Source organism: Aotus nancymaae, unplaced genomic scaffold, assembly GCF_030222135.1.
Source record: "Aotus nancymaae isolate 86718 unplaced genomic scaffold, 86718_ANA_hifiasm-v0.15.2.pri h1tg000007l, whole genome shotgun sequence".
Classification (NCBI taxonomy): Eukaryota; Metazoa; Chordata; class Mammalia; order Primates; family Aotidae; genus Aotus; species Aotus nancymaae.
The window spans coordinates 2,431,586-2,450,494 of NW_026988418.1; the positions used below are offsets into that span (position 1 = coordinate 2,431,586).

The window sequence follows — 18,909 nt, forward strand, 5'->3', positions numbered from 1 at the left end:
CTCTCGCTCTCTACCCTGAGATAAGGTCTTGCTCTGTTGCCAGGGCTGAAATGCAATGCAATGGCATTATCATGGCTCACTACAGACTCGACCTCCTGGGCTCAAGGGATCCTCCCACCTCAGCCTCTTGAGTAGCTGGGACCACAGGCATGAGTACCATGCCCAGCTAATTTTTTATTTTTTGTAAAGATGGGAGTTTCGCTATGTTGCCCAGGCTGGTCTCGAACTCTTAGGCTGAAGCTATCTTCCTCGGCCTCCCAACGTGCTGGGACTGCAGGCGTCAGCCATCGTACCAGGCCAATAGGCTTGGTTTCTATGGTTTCCGGGAAAGACGGCTGAAGGAAGGTCGGCTTCCGACGTCCCGCTGCAAACGTCGCGCTGGAAACGTCGCGCTACGGGCATCCTTTACGGCGGGCATCCTTTACGGCAGGCGTCCGCGTCGCGAGCTCGTCGTCCTGAAGCGGAGGCCAGAGAAGAGACAAGGGCACGAGCATCGGATAGGTAGGGGCTGCTTATGTCCGCGGGGCAGTTTAGCTTAGGGCCTTCCTTCAGAGGTCTCTTAAACAAATTTCCTCTTTACTTGTTGTGTGTCCCCTTCTCCCAAGCCCGAACTGTGCCCTGCTCTCCCAGGCCGCTTCACCCCCACAACCAATGGCACCGAAACCTGGAGATTGCAGTTCTCGCCGCTTTCCAGATTAGTTTAGGTTTTTGCCCGACAAATGTTTTGGCTTTCTGTTTCTTAGCCTAACGTCTGCGATCCTTACCCCAGCTTTCCAGGCTCTGCGTGATTTCGGCCCCGCCAACCTCCTGAGATCATATCATTCTTTTTCCGGTCACGCACACTGCGCTCCATTATCCCACCTCCGGCTGTAGGTAACTCGGGCTGTTGTCCAGCTGGAGCACTCTGCTCACTGATCGTCATTTGGCGAACTCGCAAGCCATCTTAAAGGCATTTTCTGGTTTCTGGGGCCGAGTTGGTGCTTCTTCCTTCGACCTCTTACCCACTCGTGTTCCTTGCAGTGGATTCCCAATTCCGAGCGTGTGCCTCTGGTGCTAACGTTGGAGCTGCTTTCCCCCCGCCGCATCTGGGTGCCTGGAACGTAACTACTCAGTAAATGATGACTGAGGGATGGGAAGGAACTTTAGAAGTTAAATTCACCTTTAAATCCACCATGAATACACATTTATATTGACATTTGTGAGTGTGTGTGTGCGCGCACATCCTTCCAGTCATCTTAGGCAGTCAGAGATTTTTGTTAGTTTTTTTTTTGCATTATTATTATGTATTTGCATGTAAATTTTTTTTCCTAATGTCTTTTCCTATTTTTTTTTTTTTTAAAGACTGAGTCTCCCTGCTTTGCCCAGGCTGGAGTGCGGTGGCGCGATCTCAGCTCACTACAGCCTCTGTCTCCCGGATTCAAGTGATGCTCCTGCCTCAGCATCCCAAGTAGCTGGGTCTACAGACCTGCGCCACCATGCCCAGCTAATTTTTGTATTTTTAGTAGAGATGGGGTTTCCCCATTTTGGTCAGGCTGGTCTCAAACTCCTGACCTCGTGATCTGCCTGCCTCAGCTTCCCAAAATGCTGGATTACAGGCCTGAGCCACCTGCCTGGCCTAATTAACCAATTTTTTTCTTTCTTTATTTGGTTTTTTTTTTTTTTTTTTTTTTTAAGATGGAATTTCACTTTTGTTGCCCAGGCGTGCAATGGCAAAATCTTGGCTCACTGCAACCTCCACCTCCTGGGTTTGAGCAATTCTCCTGCCGCAGCCTCCCACCACGGCTGGCTAATTTTTGTCTTTTTCATAGAGGCGGGGTTTCACAATGTTGGCCAGGCTGGTCTTGAACTCTTGACTTTGTGATCCATTCTCCTTGGTCTCCCAAAGTGCTGGGTTTACAGGCATGAGCCACTGTGCCCGGCCCATGGGTGGCTAATTAAAAAAAAATTTTTTTTAGACCAGGCACGGTGACTCACACCTGTAATCCCAGCACTTTGGGAGGCCAAGGTGGGCAGATCACCTGAGGTCAGGAGTTCGAGACCAGCCTGGACAACATCGTGAAACCCCGTCTCTACGAAAAATACAAAAATTAGCCAGGTGTGGTGGGACACAGCTGTAGTCACAGCTACTTGGGAGACTGGCCAGAAGAATTGCTCTAACCCAGGAGGTGGAGGTTGCAGTGAGCCAAGATCGTGCCATGTACTCCAGCTGAGTGACAGAACAGGACTTCGTCTCACGTGGTGGGTGAACCACCGCACCCAGCTGAGAAAGTATTTTTATGCATTGTTCTTTAGTTATAGTTCTCTTTTCCTTGAGTTTTGAAAGAGCACAAAAACTGCTATCTGCCATAATCTGGAAGAACCTATTTAATGAAAAAATTTGGTGAGAAGAAATCCAGAGAATAGTATCAGACAGCTTTCTAGAGGGCTACTTACCATGATTATCTAATTTTTTCTTAGAGATTTCTCAGTTGGCCGGGAATGCTGGCTCACACCTGTAATCCAGCACTTTGGGAGGCCTAGGCGGGTGGATCACTTGAGGTCAGGAGTTTGAGACCAGCCTGACCAACATGGAGAAATCCCATCTCTACTAAAAATACAAAATTATCTGCGCATAGTGGTGCATGCCTGTAATCTCAGCTACTGGTGAGCTGAGATTGTGCCATTGCACTCCAGCCTGAGCAACAAGAGCTAAACTCCGTCTCAAAAAAAAAAAAAAAAAAAGAAAAATTTCTCAGTTGATTGCCCTCTTGTGGCCTTCTATTTACTTATTTTTTAACATTTTTCAGTTACAGCCATGCCTTTCTTGGACGTGCAGAAAAGGTTCGGCATTAACCTAGATCGGTGGTGGACAATCCAGAGTGCTGAACAGCCCTACAAATTTCCTGCTCGATGCCATGCTTTTGAAAAAGAATGGATAGAATGTGCACATGGAATCGGTACTATCCGGGCAGAGAAAGAGTGCAAGATAGAATATGATGATTTCATAGAGTGTATACTTCGGAAAAAAACAGTAAGGAAGTGATGGAGGTGGAAGCTGAATTACTTTCTTGTTTCTTTGGGGCTATTCTGAAGTGTTTTTAGTGGGTCATTGGGCAGTGGCTTGCCCAGTGTGAATTAGCAAAGCGCTTCTGGTGAAATACCTTTCACCAGGCTGAGGCAGGAGAATCGCTTGAACCTTTCCTACTTTGATACCTTGATGAGGAAGTTAAATGCCCTCACGTATGAGGATGGCACATTGTTCCTCAGCATTCTTCCTCTTCTCCCAAATTATCCTTAGTATTTTACCCTGCTCTAGCCATAGGTTAGAAATTGCATGTGTGTGTATTCCCATTTTTTTGGTTGGCTGTAAAGCAGAGAATATCAACTAGCTTTAGATGTTGATCCTTGAAAATCATTGGGTAAAAGTGTTTCAAATCCATTGAATCCTCATTGGAGAAGAGGATTAACCCTGCAAATCTATTACATTCAACATCTCTGGATTCGTTCTACTCTGAAGAAGATGGAGGTATTAATGAGATTGATGTACATGAGCCTGACTGACAATGCAGAGGAAAAGGGATGTTAACAGCATAGCGTCCACCTCCTCAAAAGTTGAATGAGTTGGCTGGGTGCAGTGGCTGACACCTGTCACCCCAGCACTTTAGGAGGCCTAGGTGGGCAGATCACGAGGTCAGGAGTTTGAGACCAGCCTGGCCAATATGGTAAAACCCCGTCTCTACTAAAAATAAAAAATTTAGCCAGGTGTGGTGGGGTACACCTGTACTCCCAGCTACTCGGGAAGCTGAGGCAGAAGAATTGCTTGAACCAATGAGGCAGAGGTTGCAGTCAGCCGAGATCATGCCACTGCACTCCAGCCTGGGCAACAAAGCAAGACTGTCAAAAAAAAAAAATGAGTTACAGAATATATAGGGGCCTGCTCTTTATTTTGTTTGTTTGTTTGTTTGTTTTTGTTTTTGTTTTGTTTTTGAGACAGAGTTTCGCTCTTGTTACCCTGGCTGGCGTGCAATGGCGCGATCTCAACTCACCGCAACCTCCGCCTCCTGGGTTCAGGCAATTCTCCTGCCTCAGCCTCCTGAGTAGCTGGGATTACAGACACGCACCACCATGCCCAGCTAATTTTTTGTATTTTCAGTAGAGACGGGGTTTCACCATGTTGACCAGGATGGTCTCGATCTCTTGACTTCGTGATCCATCCGCCTCAGCCTCCCAAAGTGCTGGGATTACAGGCGTGAGCCATCGCGCCCGGCCCTAGGGGCCTGCTCTTTCTTAGAAAAGAAATCTCTGGGTGAGGGCTGTTGTTTTGCCTATTTCTGTGCTTTAGATATAACAAATAGAAATGATAGCACAGTGACCTGGATCAAAGCTTTAAAATTTTTTCTCTCAACATCTGCTGTTAGCATTTGGATAAAGTGAAGCCACACTTGGAATAAGGGAGTGTCAGGAAATAATTTTGCATCGATCTCTGCGGGAATATTGATCATGAGGTAAGTAATATTTTAGGTTTTTTTTTTTAAATAGAGATGGGGTTTCACCAAGTTGGCCAGGCTGGGCTCAAACTCCTGACCTCAGGTGATCCACCCGCCTCGGCCTCCCAAAAGTGGTAGGATTACAGGCGTCAGCCACCGCACCCAGACAGGTTGTTTTTTTTTTTTTTTTTTTTTTTTTAGATTCTCACTCTAGTCGCCCAGGCTGGAGTGCAGTGGCACAGTCTCAGCCCACTGCAACCTCCGCCTCCTGGGTTCAAGCAGTTCTCCTGACTCAGCCTCTCAAGTACCTAGGATTACAGGTGTGCACCACCACATCCAGCTAATTTTTGTATTTTTAGTAAAGACAGGGTTTCACTGTGTTGGTCAGGCTGGTCTTGAACTCCTGACCTTGTGATCCGCTTGCCTCAGCCTCCCATAGTACTGGGATTACAGGCATGAGCCACCATGCTTGGCCATATTTTAGTATTACTGAGGGACAATGGGTCATAGTTGGCCATCTTTCAGCCATTTGGTTCACAACACATGTTACCTTCTGGTCTTCAGTTATTTGTTGCTCAGATTAGGATTTCACCAGATTTTGAGGCCAGATGCAGTGGCTCATACCTGTAATCCCAGCACTTTGGGAGGCCAAGGCAGGTGGATCACCTGAGGTCAGGAGTTCAAGACCAGTTTGACCAACATGGCGAAACCCTGTCTCTACTTAAAATTACAAAAATTAGCCGGGTGTAGTGGCAAATGCCTGTAATCTCAGCTACTTGGGAGGCTGAGTCAGGAGATTCACTTGAGAATTGCCTGAACCTGAGAGGCAGACGTTGCAGTGAACTGAGATCGCGCCACTGCATTCCAGCCTGGGCAACAGAGCGAGACTCAGTCTCATTAAAAAAAGAAAAAAGATTTGAATAAATTGATACCAACAAGAGGCACTGTAGTAAGGTGGAAAGAACATTGGATTGGGAGTTAGGAGAGTCAGGTTCTAATACTGTTTTTCTGCCACCACTCATTTGTTGTTGGTTGGTTATTTTATTTATTTATTTTTGAGATGGCCTCTGCTTCCATGGTTCAAGCAATTAGCCTGCCACCATGCCCAGCTAATTTTTCTATTTTTAGTAGAGATGGGGTTTCACCATGTTGGCCAGGCTAGTTTCAAACTCCTTACCTCATGATCCACCCACTTTGACTTCCCAAAGTGCTGGGATTACAGGCGTGAGCCCTTGCACCCAGCTGATTAATTTTAACTTATGTTTTGAGACAGCATCTCACTCCTGTCACCCAGGCAGGAGCTCACTGTAGCCACAACCTCTTGGGCTCAGGTGATTCCACTTCAGCCTGTCAAGTAGCTGGCACTACAGGAGTGCACCACCATGCCCAGATAATTTTTTTGTGTTTTAGTAGAGACAGGGTTTCACCATGTTGCCCAAGCTGATCTCCAACTCCTGAACTTAGGTGATCTGCCTGTCTTGGCTTCCCAAAATGCTGGGATTACAGATGTAAGAAACTGTACCTGGCCCTAATTTTGATTTGATTTATATAAAATAGAAATGGGATCTCCCTGTGTTGCCCACTCTGGTCTCAAACTCCAGGGCTCAAGCGATACCACATTGGCCTCCTAAAGTGCTGGGATTACAGGTGTGAGCCACCACACCCAGCCTGTTAGTGTTTTTGAGACAGTGTCTTGTTCTGTCACCCAGGCTGGAGTACAGTGGCATGATTATAGTTCACTGCACCCTCGAACTCCTTGTCTCAACTCATCCCCCTGCCTCATCCTCCCAAGTAGCTGGCTAGGACTACAAGTGCATGCCACCATGTGGAGCTTTTAAAAATTTTTGTAGAGACAAGATCTTGCTATGTTGCTGATGCTGATCTTGAACTCTGAGCCTCAAACGATCCTCTTGGCTTGGCTCCCCAAAGTGCTGGGATTACAGAAATGAGCCACCACATCCAGCAAACCACCACTAGTTTTGTGACTGAGCAAATCACTTTCCTTCTTAGTTTTGATTTCCTTATCTGGAACAATTAAAGAATTGCTCTTGCTAGGTGCGGTGGCTCACGTCTGTAATCCCAGCACTTTGGGAGGCCGAGATGAGTGGATCACAAGGTCAAGAGTTTGAGACCAACTTGATCAACATGGTGAAACCTCATCTCTCCTAAAAATACAAAAATTAGCTGGGCGTGGTGGCTTGCCCCTGTAACCCAGCTACTCAGGAAGCTGAGGCAGGAGAATTGCTTGAACCCAGGAGGTGGAGGTTGCAGCAAGCTGAGATCATGCCACTGCAGTCCAGCCTGGGTGACAACAGCGAAACTCTGTCTCAAGAGAGAAAAAAAAAAAGAATTGCTGCTCTAAGGTCACTTCCTAATGCTGCAATTTTTTTGAATAGATAAGTTACCATTTTCAGGGTCACCTTAAGTGACTAGATACCTCCCTGTAGTGAAGAAGCTAGTGTGTCAGAGAATTAGAATCAAGTGCTATCGTAAGTTCTTAGCATATTATGATGCATTTATTTCTCACAACAATTCTATGAGATGAGTTACTGTTAGTTTCCCCACTATACAACTAAAAATTTAACTTTGGGAGGCCAAGGCAGGCGGATTACCTGAGGTCAGGAGTTCAAGACCAGCCTGACTAACATGGTGAAACCCCATTACTACTAAAAATGCAAAAAATTAGCCAGGTATGGTGGCAGGTGCCTGTAATCCCAGCTACTCAGGAGGCCAAGGCAGGAGAATTGCTTGAATCCAAGAGGCAGAGGTTGCAGCGAGCCAAGATTGCACCACTACACTCCAGCCTGGGCAAAAAGGGCAAAACTTCGCCGCAAAAAAACAAATATACAAAAATTTAAGGCTAGGAAAAGTTAAGGACATTGCTTGAACTTATATAGCTAGTAATTGGTGGGGCTGGTTTATCCTGGCAAGGCTGGCTCCAAAACCTATGCTTTTATAAAACCAAAGTAACTGCTTTTAGCTCAGAGGAAGATTGGACATATGGTGTTATCATAGTTCACCCATGACTAGTCTTGTGTTGGGAGACTCTAAGATAAATGGTAAGAAGGTAGCCTTTTAAAAATGGTTAATGTTTATATTAGGGTTTTTTTTTTTTTTTACTGAAGTTACATCAGTACTACTTCTTTAAGGTTAATGAGATGTTTAACTGGATATACTAATTCTTTGTGTCTTTGTGAAAAGTTAGTCATTTGTTAAAAAAATTAAGTCAGTAACTAGTCTATGTGCTAGGAATACAGTAAGCAAAACAGCAAAAAAAAAAAAAAATCTGACTTGGTGAATCTTACTATATAGTGGGAGGAAGGGCAGAAAATTAACAAGTTAAAATAAGGTGATAATAAGTACAGTGAGAATAAACAGGAGAAGGATAGAAAGCACTATGGGCCGGAGCCAATGGATGCTACTTTAAATAGGGTAGTTAGAGAAGAGTTTAGCAAAAGAAAATGGGGCAGAGACGTGAAGAAAGTGAGCCACATGGATATGAGGGAAGAAAGTTCCATGCAAAGGAAACAGCAAGTGCAAAGGTCCCTGAGCTGACTGGAGGGAGCTAGGGGAATACTAAGAGATGAAGTCGCAGGAGTAGGCCTTGTAAGACATTATAAGGATTCATCTGTTTGTCTCAGTAAGATAGAAAGCCATTGGAGGGTTTTGAGTAGAGGAATAATGTGATCAGGATTAGTAAATTTTCTGTGTCACAGAATCCAGGGACCAGTCCATTGTTGTGGCTTTGACACACTTGTGTAACATAACTTTGATTTGTTGAGAAGCAACCAATGCCCTATCTGAGGAGAAGAGACAGAATTCAGGACTCAGCAGTGACTAGTGACTGAGTAAGAATCAGGCCTTTACTTCCATATGGGAAAAAGAAACCTCATATTGGCTATTTCTTCTTCATTCATATCCATTGCATAGTTACCAGCAGCAGTACCACTTTCACATAGAGAGGTCTAGAATATGTAAGTGCTGAGGTTGTCTTAACTTATTTATTTATTTAGAGACAAAGTCTTGCTCTGTCACCCAGGTTTGAGTGCAGTGATGCAATCTTGGCTTACTGCAATCTCTGCCTCCCAAGTTCAAGGGATTCTCCTGCCTCAGCCTCCTGAGTAGCTGGGATTACAGATGTGCACCACCATGCCCAGCTAATTTTTGTATTTTTAGTAGAGTCAGGGTTTCACCATGTTGGCCAGGCTGGTCTCAAACTCCTGACCTCGGGTGATCCACCCGCCTCAGCCTCCCAAAGTGCTGAGATTAAACTTTTAATATTTTAAAAGATCTTAGTATACATAAATAAGCCTCTTAAAGGCTTTGCAAATATCTGTATTACTATATATATTAATAATATTTTAGTTGTTTTCAGAGAGGTTATGTATACTAAAAATTTGTTTAAAAGCTTGGGAAGTGATTTCAAGTTAGTCTTTTAAATGTGGGCTTCATTTCAGAGGCCCTTTAAGATGAAAGGTTTTCTGTAGTTTAAAAATGAAACCAAAATTCATCTCAGTTTTTCCAGTTCTCACTTTCTGGCCTATATCTCCTTTCTCAGTTTAATTGCTGTTTTCCTTTGACAGATGAAACGTATGGATACCATCTGGAGGCAACGGGAAAAACTGATGAAGGAAGGGAAGTACACCCCTCCACCTCACCACATGGGCAAGGGGGAGCCTCGGCCCTGAGCAGACACAGCTACTGATGTCTGGAGGCCGATTTTCATGTTCTCTGTTCTCCACTGGAAAGGTTGTTTATGGAAAACCTCCTTGTCAGAGTGTGTAAAAATAAAGTATTGCTCCATCCTATTTCTTCTATTTTCTCTTGGATCGTGCCTTCTTTCTTTTCTCTTCTCTCTTTTTTTTTTGGAGACAGAGTCTTGCTCTGTCGGCCAGGCTGGAGTGGCACGATCTTGGCTAAACCTCCACCTTCCAGGTTCAAGTGATTTTCCTGCCTTAGCCTCCCAAGTAGCTGGGACTACAGGCACGCTCCACTACACCTGGCTAATTTTTGTATTTTTAGTAGAGATAGGGTTTCATCATTGTTGCCTAGGCTGGTCTTGAACTCCTGACCTCAGGTGATCTACCTGCATTGGCTTCCTAAAGTGTTGGGATTACAGGCATGAGCCACTGCACCCAGCCGGATCATGCCTTTCTATACTGAGATTGCAACCTATTTTTAAAATTTGATTTTAATAACAGCTGAAATTTTTAGGCAGTTCCTAAAAAACTAGCAGCTATGGAATAACTAACATGTCATTAACACTTACTATGTAAAAGATAGTTTAAATATGTTATTTAAGAAGTTACAGTGTTTTCATTCTAGTTTATTTTTCTTACATATTTTTCTCTCTTTTTGAGATAGGGTCTTACTCTTTCACTCAGGCTAAGTGCAGTGATGCCATCACCCCTCACTGCAGCCTCAACCTCCTGGGCTCAGGCAGTCCTTCTGCTTCAGCCTAGTGAGTAGCTGGGACTACAGGTGTGTGCCACCACATCTGCATGTGTCTTATTTTTCATAGAACATAGACTTGAGCTGGAAGAAGGAGGCAGTGGAGATAAGGGTTGTGTGTTGACTGTAAGTTCTGTGAAGTCTAAGGCTGAGAAAATGGCAAGTTCAGGCTGGGCACTGTGGCTCACACCTATAATCTCAGCACTTTGGGAGGCTGAGGCTGGTGGATCATGAGGTCAGGAGTTCGAGACCAGCCTGACCAACATGGTGAAACCCCATCACTACTAAAAAAAAAAAACTACAACATACAGAAAATTAGCTGGGCATGGCGGTATGTGCCTGTAATCCCAGCTACTCGGGAGGCTGAGGCAGGAGAATTGCTTGAACCTGGGAAGCAGAGGTTGCAGTAAGCCAAGATCGCACCCCTGCACTGAAGCCCGGTTGACAAAGCAAGACTCGATCTCAAAAAAAACAAGCCAAGTTGAGATAATTTAATTTTGAAGAAGTAATGCCACTGTTTTAATTTGCTATAACAGTGGCATATTAGTAGTAGTTAACATTTTTCTTTTTAAAATTTATTTATTTATTTTTTGAAACGGAGTCTCTGTTGCCCAAGCTGGAGTGCAGTGGCACAATCTCGGCTTACTGCAACCTCTGTCTCCTGGGTTCAAGCAATTCCCTCATCTCTGCCTCCCAAGTAGTTGGGACTACAGGCATGTGCCACCAAGCCCATCTAATTTTCGTATTTTTAGTAGAGATGGGGTTTCACCGTATTGGCCAGGCTGCAAACTGCTGACCTTGGCCTCCCAAAGTGCTGGGATTACGGGCGTGAGCTACCGCACCCAGCCTGGGTGTTTCTTTTAATAACATGTTTCAGGCCAGGTGCACTGGCTCACACCTATAATCCCAGCACTTTGGGAGACCAAGGCAGGTGGATCACGAGGTCAGGAGGTTGAGACCAGCCTGGCCAATACAGTGAAATCCCATCTCTACTAAAAATACAAAAATTAGGCATGGTGGCATGCGCCTGTAATCCCAGCTACTCGGGAGGCAGAAGAATCAGCTTGAACCTGGGAGGGGGACTCTGTCTCAAAAAAAAAAAATTAACTGGGCGTGGTGGCATGTGACAAGTCCCAGCTACTTGGGAGGCTGAAGCAGAAGAATCATTTGAACTGGGGAGGTAGAGGTTGCAGTGAGCTAAAATCACTCCATTGTACTTCCAGCCTGGCCTGGGCAACAGTGAGACTGTCTCAAAACAAGAACAAAAAAAAAGGCCAGGCACGGTGGCTCATGCCTGTAATCCTCGCACGCTGGGAGGCCGAGGTGGGCAGACCACAAGGTCAGGAGTTGGAGACCAGCCTGGCCAACATAGTGAAACACCGTCCCTACTAAAAATATATAAATAATAGCCGGGTGTGGTGGCACATACCTGTAGGCCCAGCTACTCAGGAGGCTGAGGCAGGAGAATTGCTTAAACCTGGGAGGCAGAGGTTGCGGTGAGCCGAGATCACACCATTGCACTCCAGCCTGGGTAGCAAGAGCGAAACTCCATCAAAAAAAAAAAAAAAAAAAAAGAAGAGTCTATCTGAAATTATTTAAAAGAAGCATATAGCAACCAGAATTTTTTTTTGAGATGGAGTTTCACTCTTGTTGCCCAGGAAGAAAATGCAAACAAATATGCAAAGGTGTCTTAGGACACAGAAATCACTAACCATTAAGAAAAACTGATAAACTGGATTTTATCAGAATTAAAACTTTTCTTCATCTGGTCGGGCACAGGGGCTCACGCCTGTAATCCCAGTACTTTGGGAGGTCAAGGCAGGCGGATCACTTGAGGCCAGGAGTTTGAGGCCAGCCTGGCCAAAGTGGCAAAACCTCATCTCTACTAAAAATACAAAAATTTAGCCAGGCAGGGTGGTGCACGTCTGTACTCACAGCTACTCAGAGTCAGGCAGAAGAGTCACTCGAACCCAGGAGGCAGAGGTTGCACTGTGCTGAGACTGTGCCACTGCACTCCAGCCTGGGAAACAGAGTAAGACTGTCTCAAAAACCAAACCAAAAACAAAACAAAGCCAACCTTTTGTTCATTAAAGGTCACAATGAAGGAAATGAATAGGCAAGCCAAAATTGAGAGAAATGTTCAAAATACATATATGTGACAAAAGTCTTATATCTAAAGTATGGCTATGTGTGTTTACACAGGTATATATGACTCATATTTCTGCAGATCTGTAATTAAAAGGCTCACAATACAACTTTTTTTTTTTTTTTTGGAGACATAGTCTTGCTCTATTGCCCAGGCTGGAGTGCAGTGGTATGATCTTGGCTCACCGCAATGTCCGCCTCCTGGGTTCAAGAATTCTGCCTCAGCTTTCCGAGTAGCTGCAACGCCACCATACCTGGCTAATTTTTTGTATTTTTAGTAGAGACAGGGTTTCACCATGTTGATCAGGCTGGTCTCGAATTCCTGACCTTGTGATCTGCCTGCTTCAGCCTCCTGAAGTGCTGGGATTACACGTGTGAGCCACTGTGCCTGACCCACAATACAACTTTTTAAAAATGGCAAAATACTTGAACAGATATTTGCCTAATGGAAGATATACAAATGGTTAATAAACATATAAAAAGATAATATTATTAATAATCTGGAAAATGCAAATTACAACCATGCTGAGATACCATCTCACACCCACTGGAATGTCCAAAATTTTTTTTTTTTTTTTTTTAACGGAGTTTCACTCTTGTTACCCAGGCTGGAGTGCAATGGCGCGATCTCGGCTCACCGCAACCTCCGCCTCCTGGGTTCAGGCAATTCTCCTGCCTCAGCCTCCTGAGTAGCTGGGATTACAGGCACGTGCCACCATGCCCAGCTAATTTTTTGTATTTTTAGTAGAGATGGGGTTTCACCATGTTGACCAGTATGGTCTCGATCTCTTGACCTCGTGATCCACCCGCCTCGGCCTCCCAAAGTGTTGGGATTACAGGCATGAGCCACCGCGCCCGGCCTCAAAATTTGACATCACCAGATGTTACTGAAGATGTAGAGCATCTGGAACACTCTCATATAACATGATATAGCCACCTTGGAAAACTATTGCCCTGTTTCTTATAAAATTTAACATACCACATAACTAAGAACCTTCATTCCTAGATATTTTCTCAAGATAAATGAAAATGTATATTTAAAGACTTGTACATGAATGTTTATAGCAGCTTATAATAGCAATAATAATAAATAATTTTATTATTATTATTTTGAGATGGAGTCTTGCTCTGTTGCCCTGGCTGGAGTACAGTTGCACAATCTTGGCTCACTGCAACCTCCATCTCCTGGTTCAAGTGATTCTCCTGCCTCACCCTCCCAAGTAGCTGGATTACAGGCATGCACCACCATACCCAGCAAACTTTTGTATTTTTAGTAGACTCAAGTTTTTACCACATTGGCCAGGCTGGTCTCAAACTCCTGACCTCAAATGATCCGCCCACCTGGGCCTCCCAAAGTGCTGATATTACAGGCATGAGGCACTGCACCCAGCCCCGAAGTTTTTTTCTTTTTTTTTTTTTCTTTTTTTTGAGACAAAGTCTCACTCTGATGCCCGGGATGCAGTGCAGTGGTGTGATCTCTGCTCACTGCAACCTCTGACTTCTGGGTTCAAACTGTTTTCCTGCCTCAGCCTCCTGAGTAGCTGGGATTACAGGTGCGTGCCACCCATGCCTGACTAATTTTTATATTTTTAGTGGAGATAGGGTTTCACCATGTTGGCCAGGATGGTCTCGAACTCCTGACCTCAGGTGATACACCCACCTGGGCCTCCCAAAGTGCTGGGAATACAGGCATGAGCTTCCACACCTGGCCAGTAATTTTGAAGAATACAATACATTGGCTGGGTGGCTCACCCCTGTAATCCCAGCACTTTGGGAGGCCAAGGCAGGCAGATCACTTGAGGTCAGGAGTTCAAGACCAGCCTGGCCAATATGGTAAAACCCGTCTCTACTAAAAATACAAAAATTAGCCAGTTGTGGTAGTGCTCACCTGTAGTCCCAGCTACTTGGGAGGCTGAGGCAGGAGAATCACTTAAACCCGGGAGGTGGAGGTTGCAGTCAGCTGAGATCGTGCCACTGTACTCCAGCCTGGGTGACAGACTAAGTGACAGAGTGAGACTCCATCTCAAAAAACAAAACAAAACAAAATGCAGTACATTGTTATTAATTATAGTCACCATATTGTACAACAGTTCTCTTGAACATATTCCTCCTAACTGAAATTTTGTATCCTTGGACCAACATTTCTTCATCTACCCTCCCCAGGAAATATAAATTCCTTATCCACAAGGATGGAGACAATTTTGGTCAACCTACTTTCATTTACCTAACATTACTTTTATTCTAGGTGTAGAATCTGGCATGAAACCAAGGGCAAGACACTTGAGCTTTGTGGAAGAGTGAAAGATGATGGATAGAGTCATGGTCCCACCTCTTATGGAGCTGAGAGATGAAACCTGGATACTGATAATCAGTTTGTGGTAGAAAGTACTGACAGTTCCATGAGGGAAGCACAAGTCCTGTGTAGGCCCAGAGAAGGGAAGAAGCCTATTTGGGCATGAGAGTGAATGTTGCAGGCTGGGGACAGGAATGGAGGCTTTGTTGCATCATGTTGTGTCCTGAAGGACAGATAACATTTGGTCATGAGAAGCTGTAGTGAGTCATGACTACACCACTGCACTCCAGACTGGGCGACAGATCGAGACCCTGTCTCAAAAAGAATAAAAGAAGCAGAAGACCGAGGCGGGTGGATCACGAGGTCAAGAGATCGAGACCATCCTGGTCAACATGGTGAAACCCCGTCTCTACTAAAAATACAAAAAAAATTAGCTGGGCATGGTGGCGCACGCCTGTAGTCCCAGCTACTCGGGAGGCTGAGGCAGGAGAATTGCCTGAACCCAGGAGGCGGAGGTTGCGGTGAGCCGAGATAGCGCCATTGCACTCCAGCCTGGGTAAGAAGAGTGAAACTCTGTCTCAAAAAAAAAAAAAAAGAAGAAGCTTTGGACATGGTGAGATGCCAGGCATCACAGAGAATACAGCCTGGGCAAAATGATGGAGGTATTTGAGAGCAATGGTGATCAGAACCATTTGGTTCAAGCAGCAGTTTTCAAACAGAAGTGGAGAAAGAATTATTAGCAGATCCCTGACATCCTCTTCAACCAGACTTCTTCCTTGTGAACTGATTTACACATCAGCATTCTGGATTTTGGTGCAACACCCTCCCACCAGGAGAAAAGAAGAAAAAGAAGAGGAAGGAAGAAGATAAAGACGAAGGAGGAGGAGGAGGCAGGAGGAGAAGAAAGAAGGAAGAAGGAGGAGGAAGAAACAGAAGGAGGAGGAGGAAAAAGAAAGGAAGAAAAAAGAAAGGGAGGAAGGGAGGTAGAGAGAAAGAGAAAGAGGGAGAGAGAAAGAGAGAGGCTGGGCACAGTGGCTTGTACCTGTATTCCCAGCACTTTGGGAGGCCAAGGCAGATGGATCACGAGGTCAGGAGTTCAAGACCAGCCTGGCCAACTTGGTGAAACCATCTCTACTAAAAATACAAAAATTAGCTGGGCACGCTACCACCGTGCCCAGCTAATCTGTAATCTCAGCTACTCAGGAAACTGAGGCAGGAGAATCCCTTGAACCTGGGAGGCGGAGGTTGCAGTGAGCCAAGATCGCACGACTGCACTCCAGCCTGAGTGACAGATCGAGACTCCATCAAGAAAGAGAGAAAGAGATAGAGGGAAGGAAGGAGGGAGGGAGGGAGGGAAGGAAGGAAGGAAGGAGGGAAAGGAGGGAGGGAGGGAGGGAAGGAAGGAAGGAAGGAAGGAATTGATTGGGAGGCCAAGTCAGGCAGACTACAAGGTCAGGAGTTCAAGACCATCCTGGCCAATACGGTGAAACCCCATCTCTACTAAAAATACAAAAATTAGCTGGGTGTGGTGGCACATGCCTGTAATCCCAGCTACTCAAGAGGCTGAGGCAGGAGAATTTCTTGAACTGGAGAGACAGAGGTTGCAGTGAGCCAAGATCATGCCACTGCCCTTCAGCCTGGGTGACAGAGCAAGACTTTCAAAAAAAAAAAAAGAAAGAGAGAAAGAGAGAAAGGAAGAGGAGGGGAGGGAGAAAGGAAGAAAGAAAGAGGAGAAAGAAGAAGCTTTTATTTTTGTTTTGCTTTGAAACAGAGTCTCACTCTGTCGCCCAGGCTGGAGTGCAGTGGCTCAATCTCGGCTCACTGCAACCTGTGCCTCCTGAGTTCAAACGATTCTTCTGCCTCAGCCTCCCGAGTAGCTGGGACTATAGGTGCATGCCACCACACCTGGATACTTTTTGTATTTTTAGTAGAGACGGGATTTCACTGTGTTAGCCAGGATGGTCTCGATCTCCTGACCTCGTGATTTGCCCACCTCGGCCTCCCAAAGTGCTGGGATTACAGGCGTGAGCCACTATGCTCGGCCTGTTATTGTTACTTTTTGAGATGGAGTCTTGCTCTGTCGCCCAGGCTGGAGTACAGTGGCACAATCTTGGCTCCCTGAAACCTCTGCCTCCCGGGTTCAAAGGAGGAGAAAGAAAAAGGAAGAAGAAAGGAGGAGGAGGAGAAGGATGAAGGAGAAGGAGAAGGAGGAGAAAAGCAGTTGAGGCCCAAACACCAAAAGGGAGCAAAGAGAGAGACCTGATTGAGAAGATGAGCTGAGCCGTCAAAGCAAGCACAGGAGTTCCTGACAGTACTAGGGAACCCCTGTAGGTTTAGGAGCAAAGGGGTGACATGATCTGAGCTTTTGGAAGATTGTTCCCGTGGCCTTTGAGCCCGGATCTGTGTTTTTAGGAAGCATATGTTGGCCCAGCAATCGCTGGCTTGTCGTGAGGAGGTTCACAGCTAGCCTAGGACAGTGGTCATGAAAATGCAGAGGACGTAAAGTCCCTGCACTCCTAGGGAGACTAGCCCTGATGCACCTGCCTGGAGTCAGTCAAAATGGTGTCCTCTCCCTCCCCACACCACCCACCCCGCACAGCTGGGGGACTTGCTCAATTCCAGTAACCATTCAAGTCCCTGGAATTGGCGCCTGTCACTTGCAAACTACAGCAATTTGAGCAGAAAGGGGCCAAGGTTACTTACCTTTAATCTGCATATCATTGGGAGGCACTACCTGCTAGCTCTGGCTAAAGACCAGAGCAACCCCTGGCCTGCCTAGCTTCTGCTGCCCAGGCAACTCCTCCAACATGAAACAGACAAGGGGAACTGAAAGTTACAACGTCCGACTTGGAGCAGTAAGTTCAGTCGACATCTCACTTGCCTCATTACCATCAAGCATCCCAAAACCCAGTCTGGGTCAGTTTTGCCCAGAGTGGGGTTTGTAGAACGCAGGTTCTCCTGCGATCCTAACCCTAGCCCAGAATCAATTCCAAAAGCCAGACCAGAGCAAAGAAGTGTCCTGCCAACCGGACAGCAGAGAATCTGATGACAACAGGCAGGAGGAGCCGCTCCATAGCAACAAGCCCTGTTCCCCTGCTCCTGCCAGAATGAAGTGGTTGGCGACAAGGACAACAGTCATTACGATGCCCAGTGGTTTTCAAAGTGCCTGTCAAGATTCTGAATAAATGATGCGATTGAGCCTGAAAATCAAATCTATAGCATCGTGAGCTGTCCTTGGGGGTCCCAGCGGGAAACAGACGGCATATTAGCTTTGGTATGATTTGAAGACAGTTTAATAACAGACTATTTACAAAGGTGTGGATAAGATGTAGATAAACCACAAAAGAGAGTGCAGTGTTCTGGGTTCTGAAGAGGCAAGGGGAGAGGACAGCTACGGGAAGCCAGAGACACAGGGAGCTGGGCAGGGAGGGTCTGCGGGAAGCAGCCTGCCTGCCGCAGCCCTGTAAAGAGGGAGCTGGGGCAGTCAACGCCCAGGCTTTGTGTTCCTCTCTCTCGGATGTTCTACCCACTCAGTCCCACCACTGGCCAAACCCAACTAGAAGCAGAGGGCCAGGGAGTTCACTGATGTCTTATCAGTCTCCCAGGGCACAAGACAGGGTGAAGAGCAGAACCAGAGGGGTCATCCAGCACAGAGGCAGACAGGTCTGGATTCAAAACCTGGCTGTCTCTTTTCTCCTTCTAGCTGTGTGACCTTCAGCAAGTCACATACCCTCTCTGAGCTGCAGTTTTCTTTTCTTTTTCTTTCTTTTTTTTTTTTGTGTGAGATGGAGTTCTGGTCTTGTGACCCAGGCTGGAGTGCAATGGCACAATCTCAGCTCACTGAAACCTCCACCTCACAGGTTCAAGTGATTCTTCTGCCTCAGCCTTCCGAGTAGCTGGGATTACAAGCACCCGTCACCATGCCCAGCTGTTTTTTGTTTTTTTTTCTGAGACAGAGTCTCCCTCTTGTTGCCCAGGCTAGAGTGCAGTGGTGTGATCTCTGCTTACTGCAACCTCCGCCTCAAGCGATTCTCATGCCTCAGCCTCCCGAGTAGCTGGGATTACAGGCTCCCACCACCACGCCCAGCTAATTTTTGTATTTTTAGAAGAGACAGCATTTCACAATGTTGGCCAGGCTGGCCTCAGGTGATCTGACCACCTTGGCTTCCCAAAGTACTGGGATTACAGGTGTGAACCACTGTGCTCAGCCAATTTTTTGTATTTTTAGTAGAGACAGGGTTTTATCATGTTGGCCAGGCTGGTCTCAAACTCCTGACCTCAGGTGATTCACCCATGAGGTGAATGTTGAAATTATAAGTGTGAGCCACCACACTCACCCTCTGAGTTGCAGTTTCTTTAATTGCAAAGTAGGGATAGTTTTTTTTTTTTAGTTTTTAGTTTTTAGTTTTATTTTTAGTAGAGACAGGGTTTCTCCATGTTGGTCAGGCTGGTCTTGAACTCCCCACCTCAGGTGATCCACCTGCCTCGGTCTCCCGAAGTGCTGGGATTACTGGCATGAGCCACCGTGCCCGGTCTCTAAGTAGGGATCATTCT

At 45.9% G+C, this 18,909-nt stretch overlaps 1 protein-coding gene across 1 annotated transcript; it reads left to right on the forward strand.

The window, feature by feature from the left end:
* The first annotated feature begins 393 nt into the window (after window positions 1-393).
* NDUFS5 (NADH:ubiquinone oxidoreductase subunit S5) lies at window positions 394-9,274 on the forward strand. The gene is made up of 3 exons (XM_012439025.3): window positions 394-501; window positions 2,787-3,010; window positions 9,050-9,274. The coding sequence occupies exons 2-3, from the start codon at window positions 2,795-2,797 to the stop codon at window positions 9,152-9,154; spliced, it is 321 nt and encodes a 106-aa protein (XP_012294448.3). The 5' UTR covers window positions 394-501; window positions 2,787-2,794; the 3' UTR covers window positions 9,155-9,274.
* Window positions 9,275-18,909: the final 9,635 nt, after the last annotated feature.

What these genes read in the sequence shown, in the direction of transcription:
- NDUFS5 (XM_012439025.3), top strand. Translation starts at nt 2,795, where the DNA reads ATGCCTTTCTTGGACGTGCAGAAAAGGTTCGGCATTAACCTAGATCGG. An exon ending in GTATACTTCGGAAAAAAACA is followed by an intron (nt 3,011 to 9,049) that starts GTAAGGAAGTGA and finishes TTCCTTTGACAG; the next exon opens with ATGAAACGTATGGATACCAT.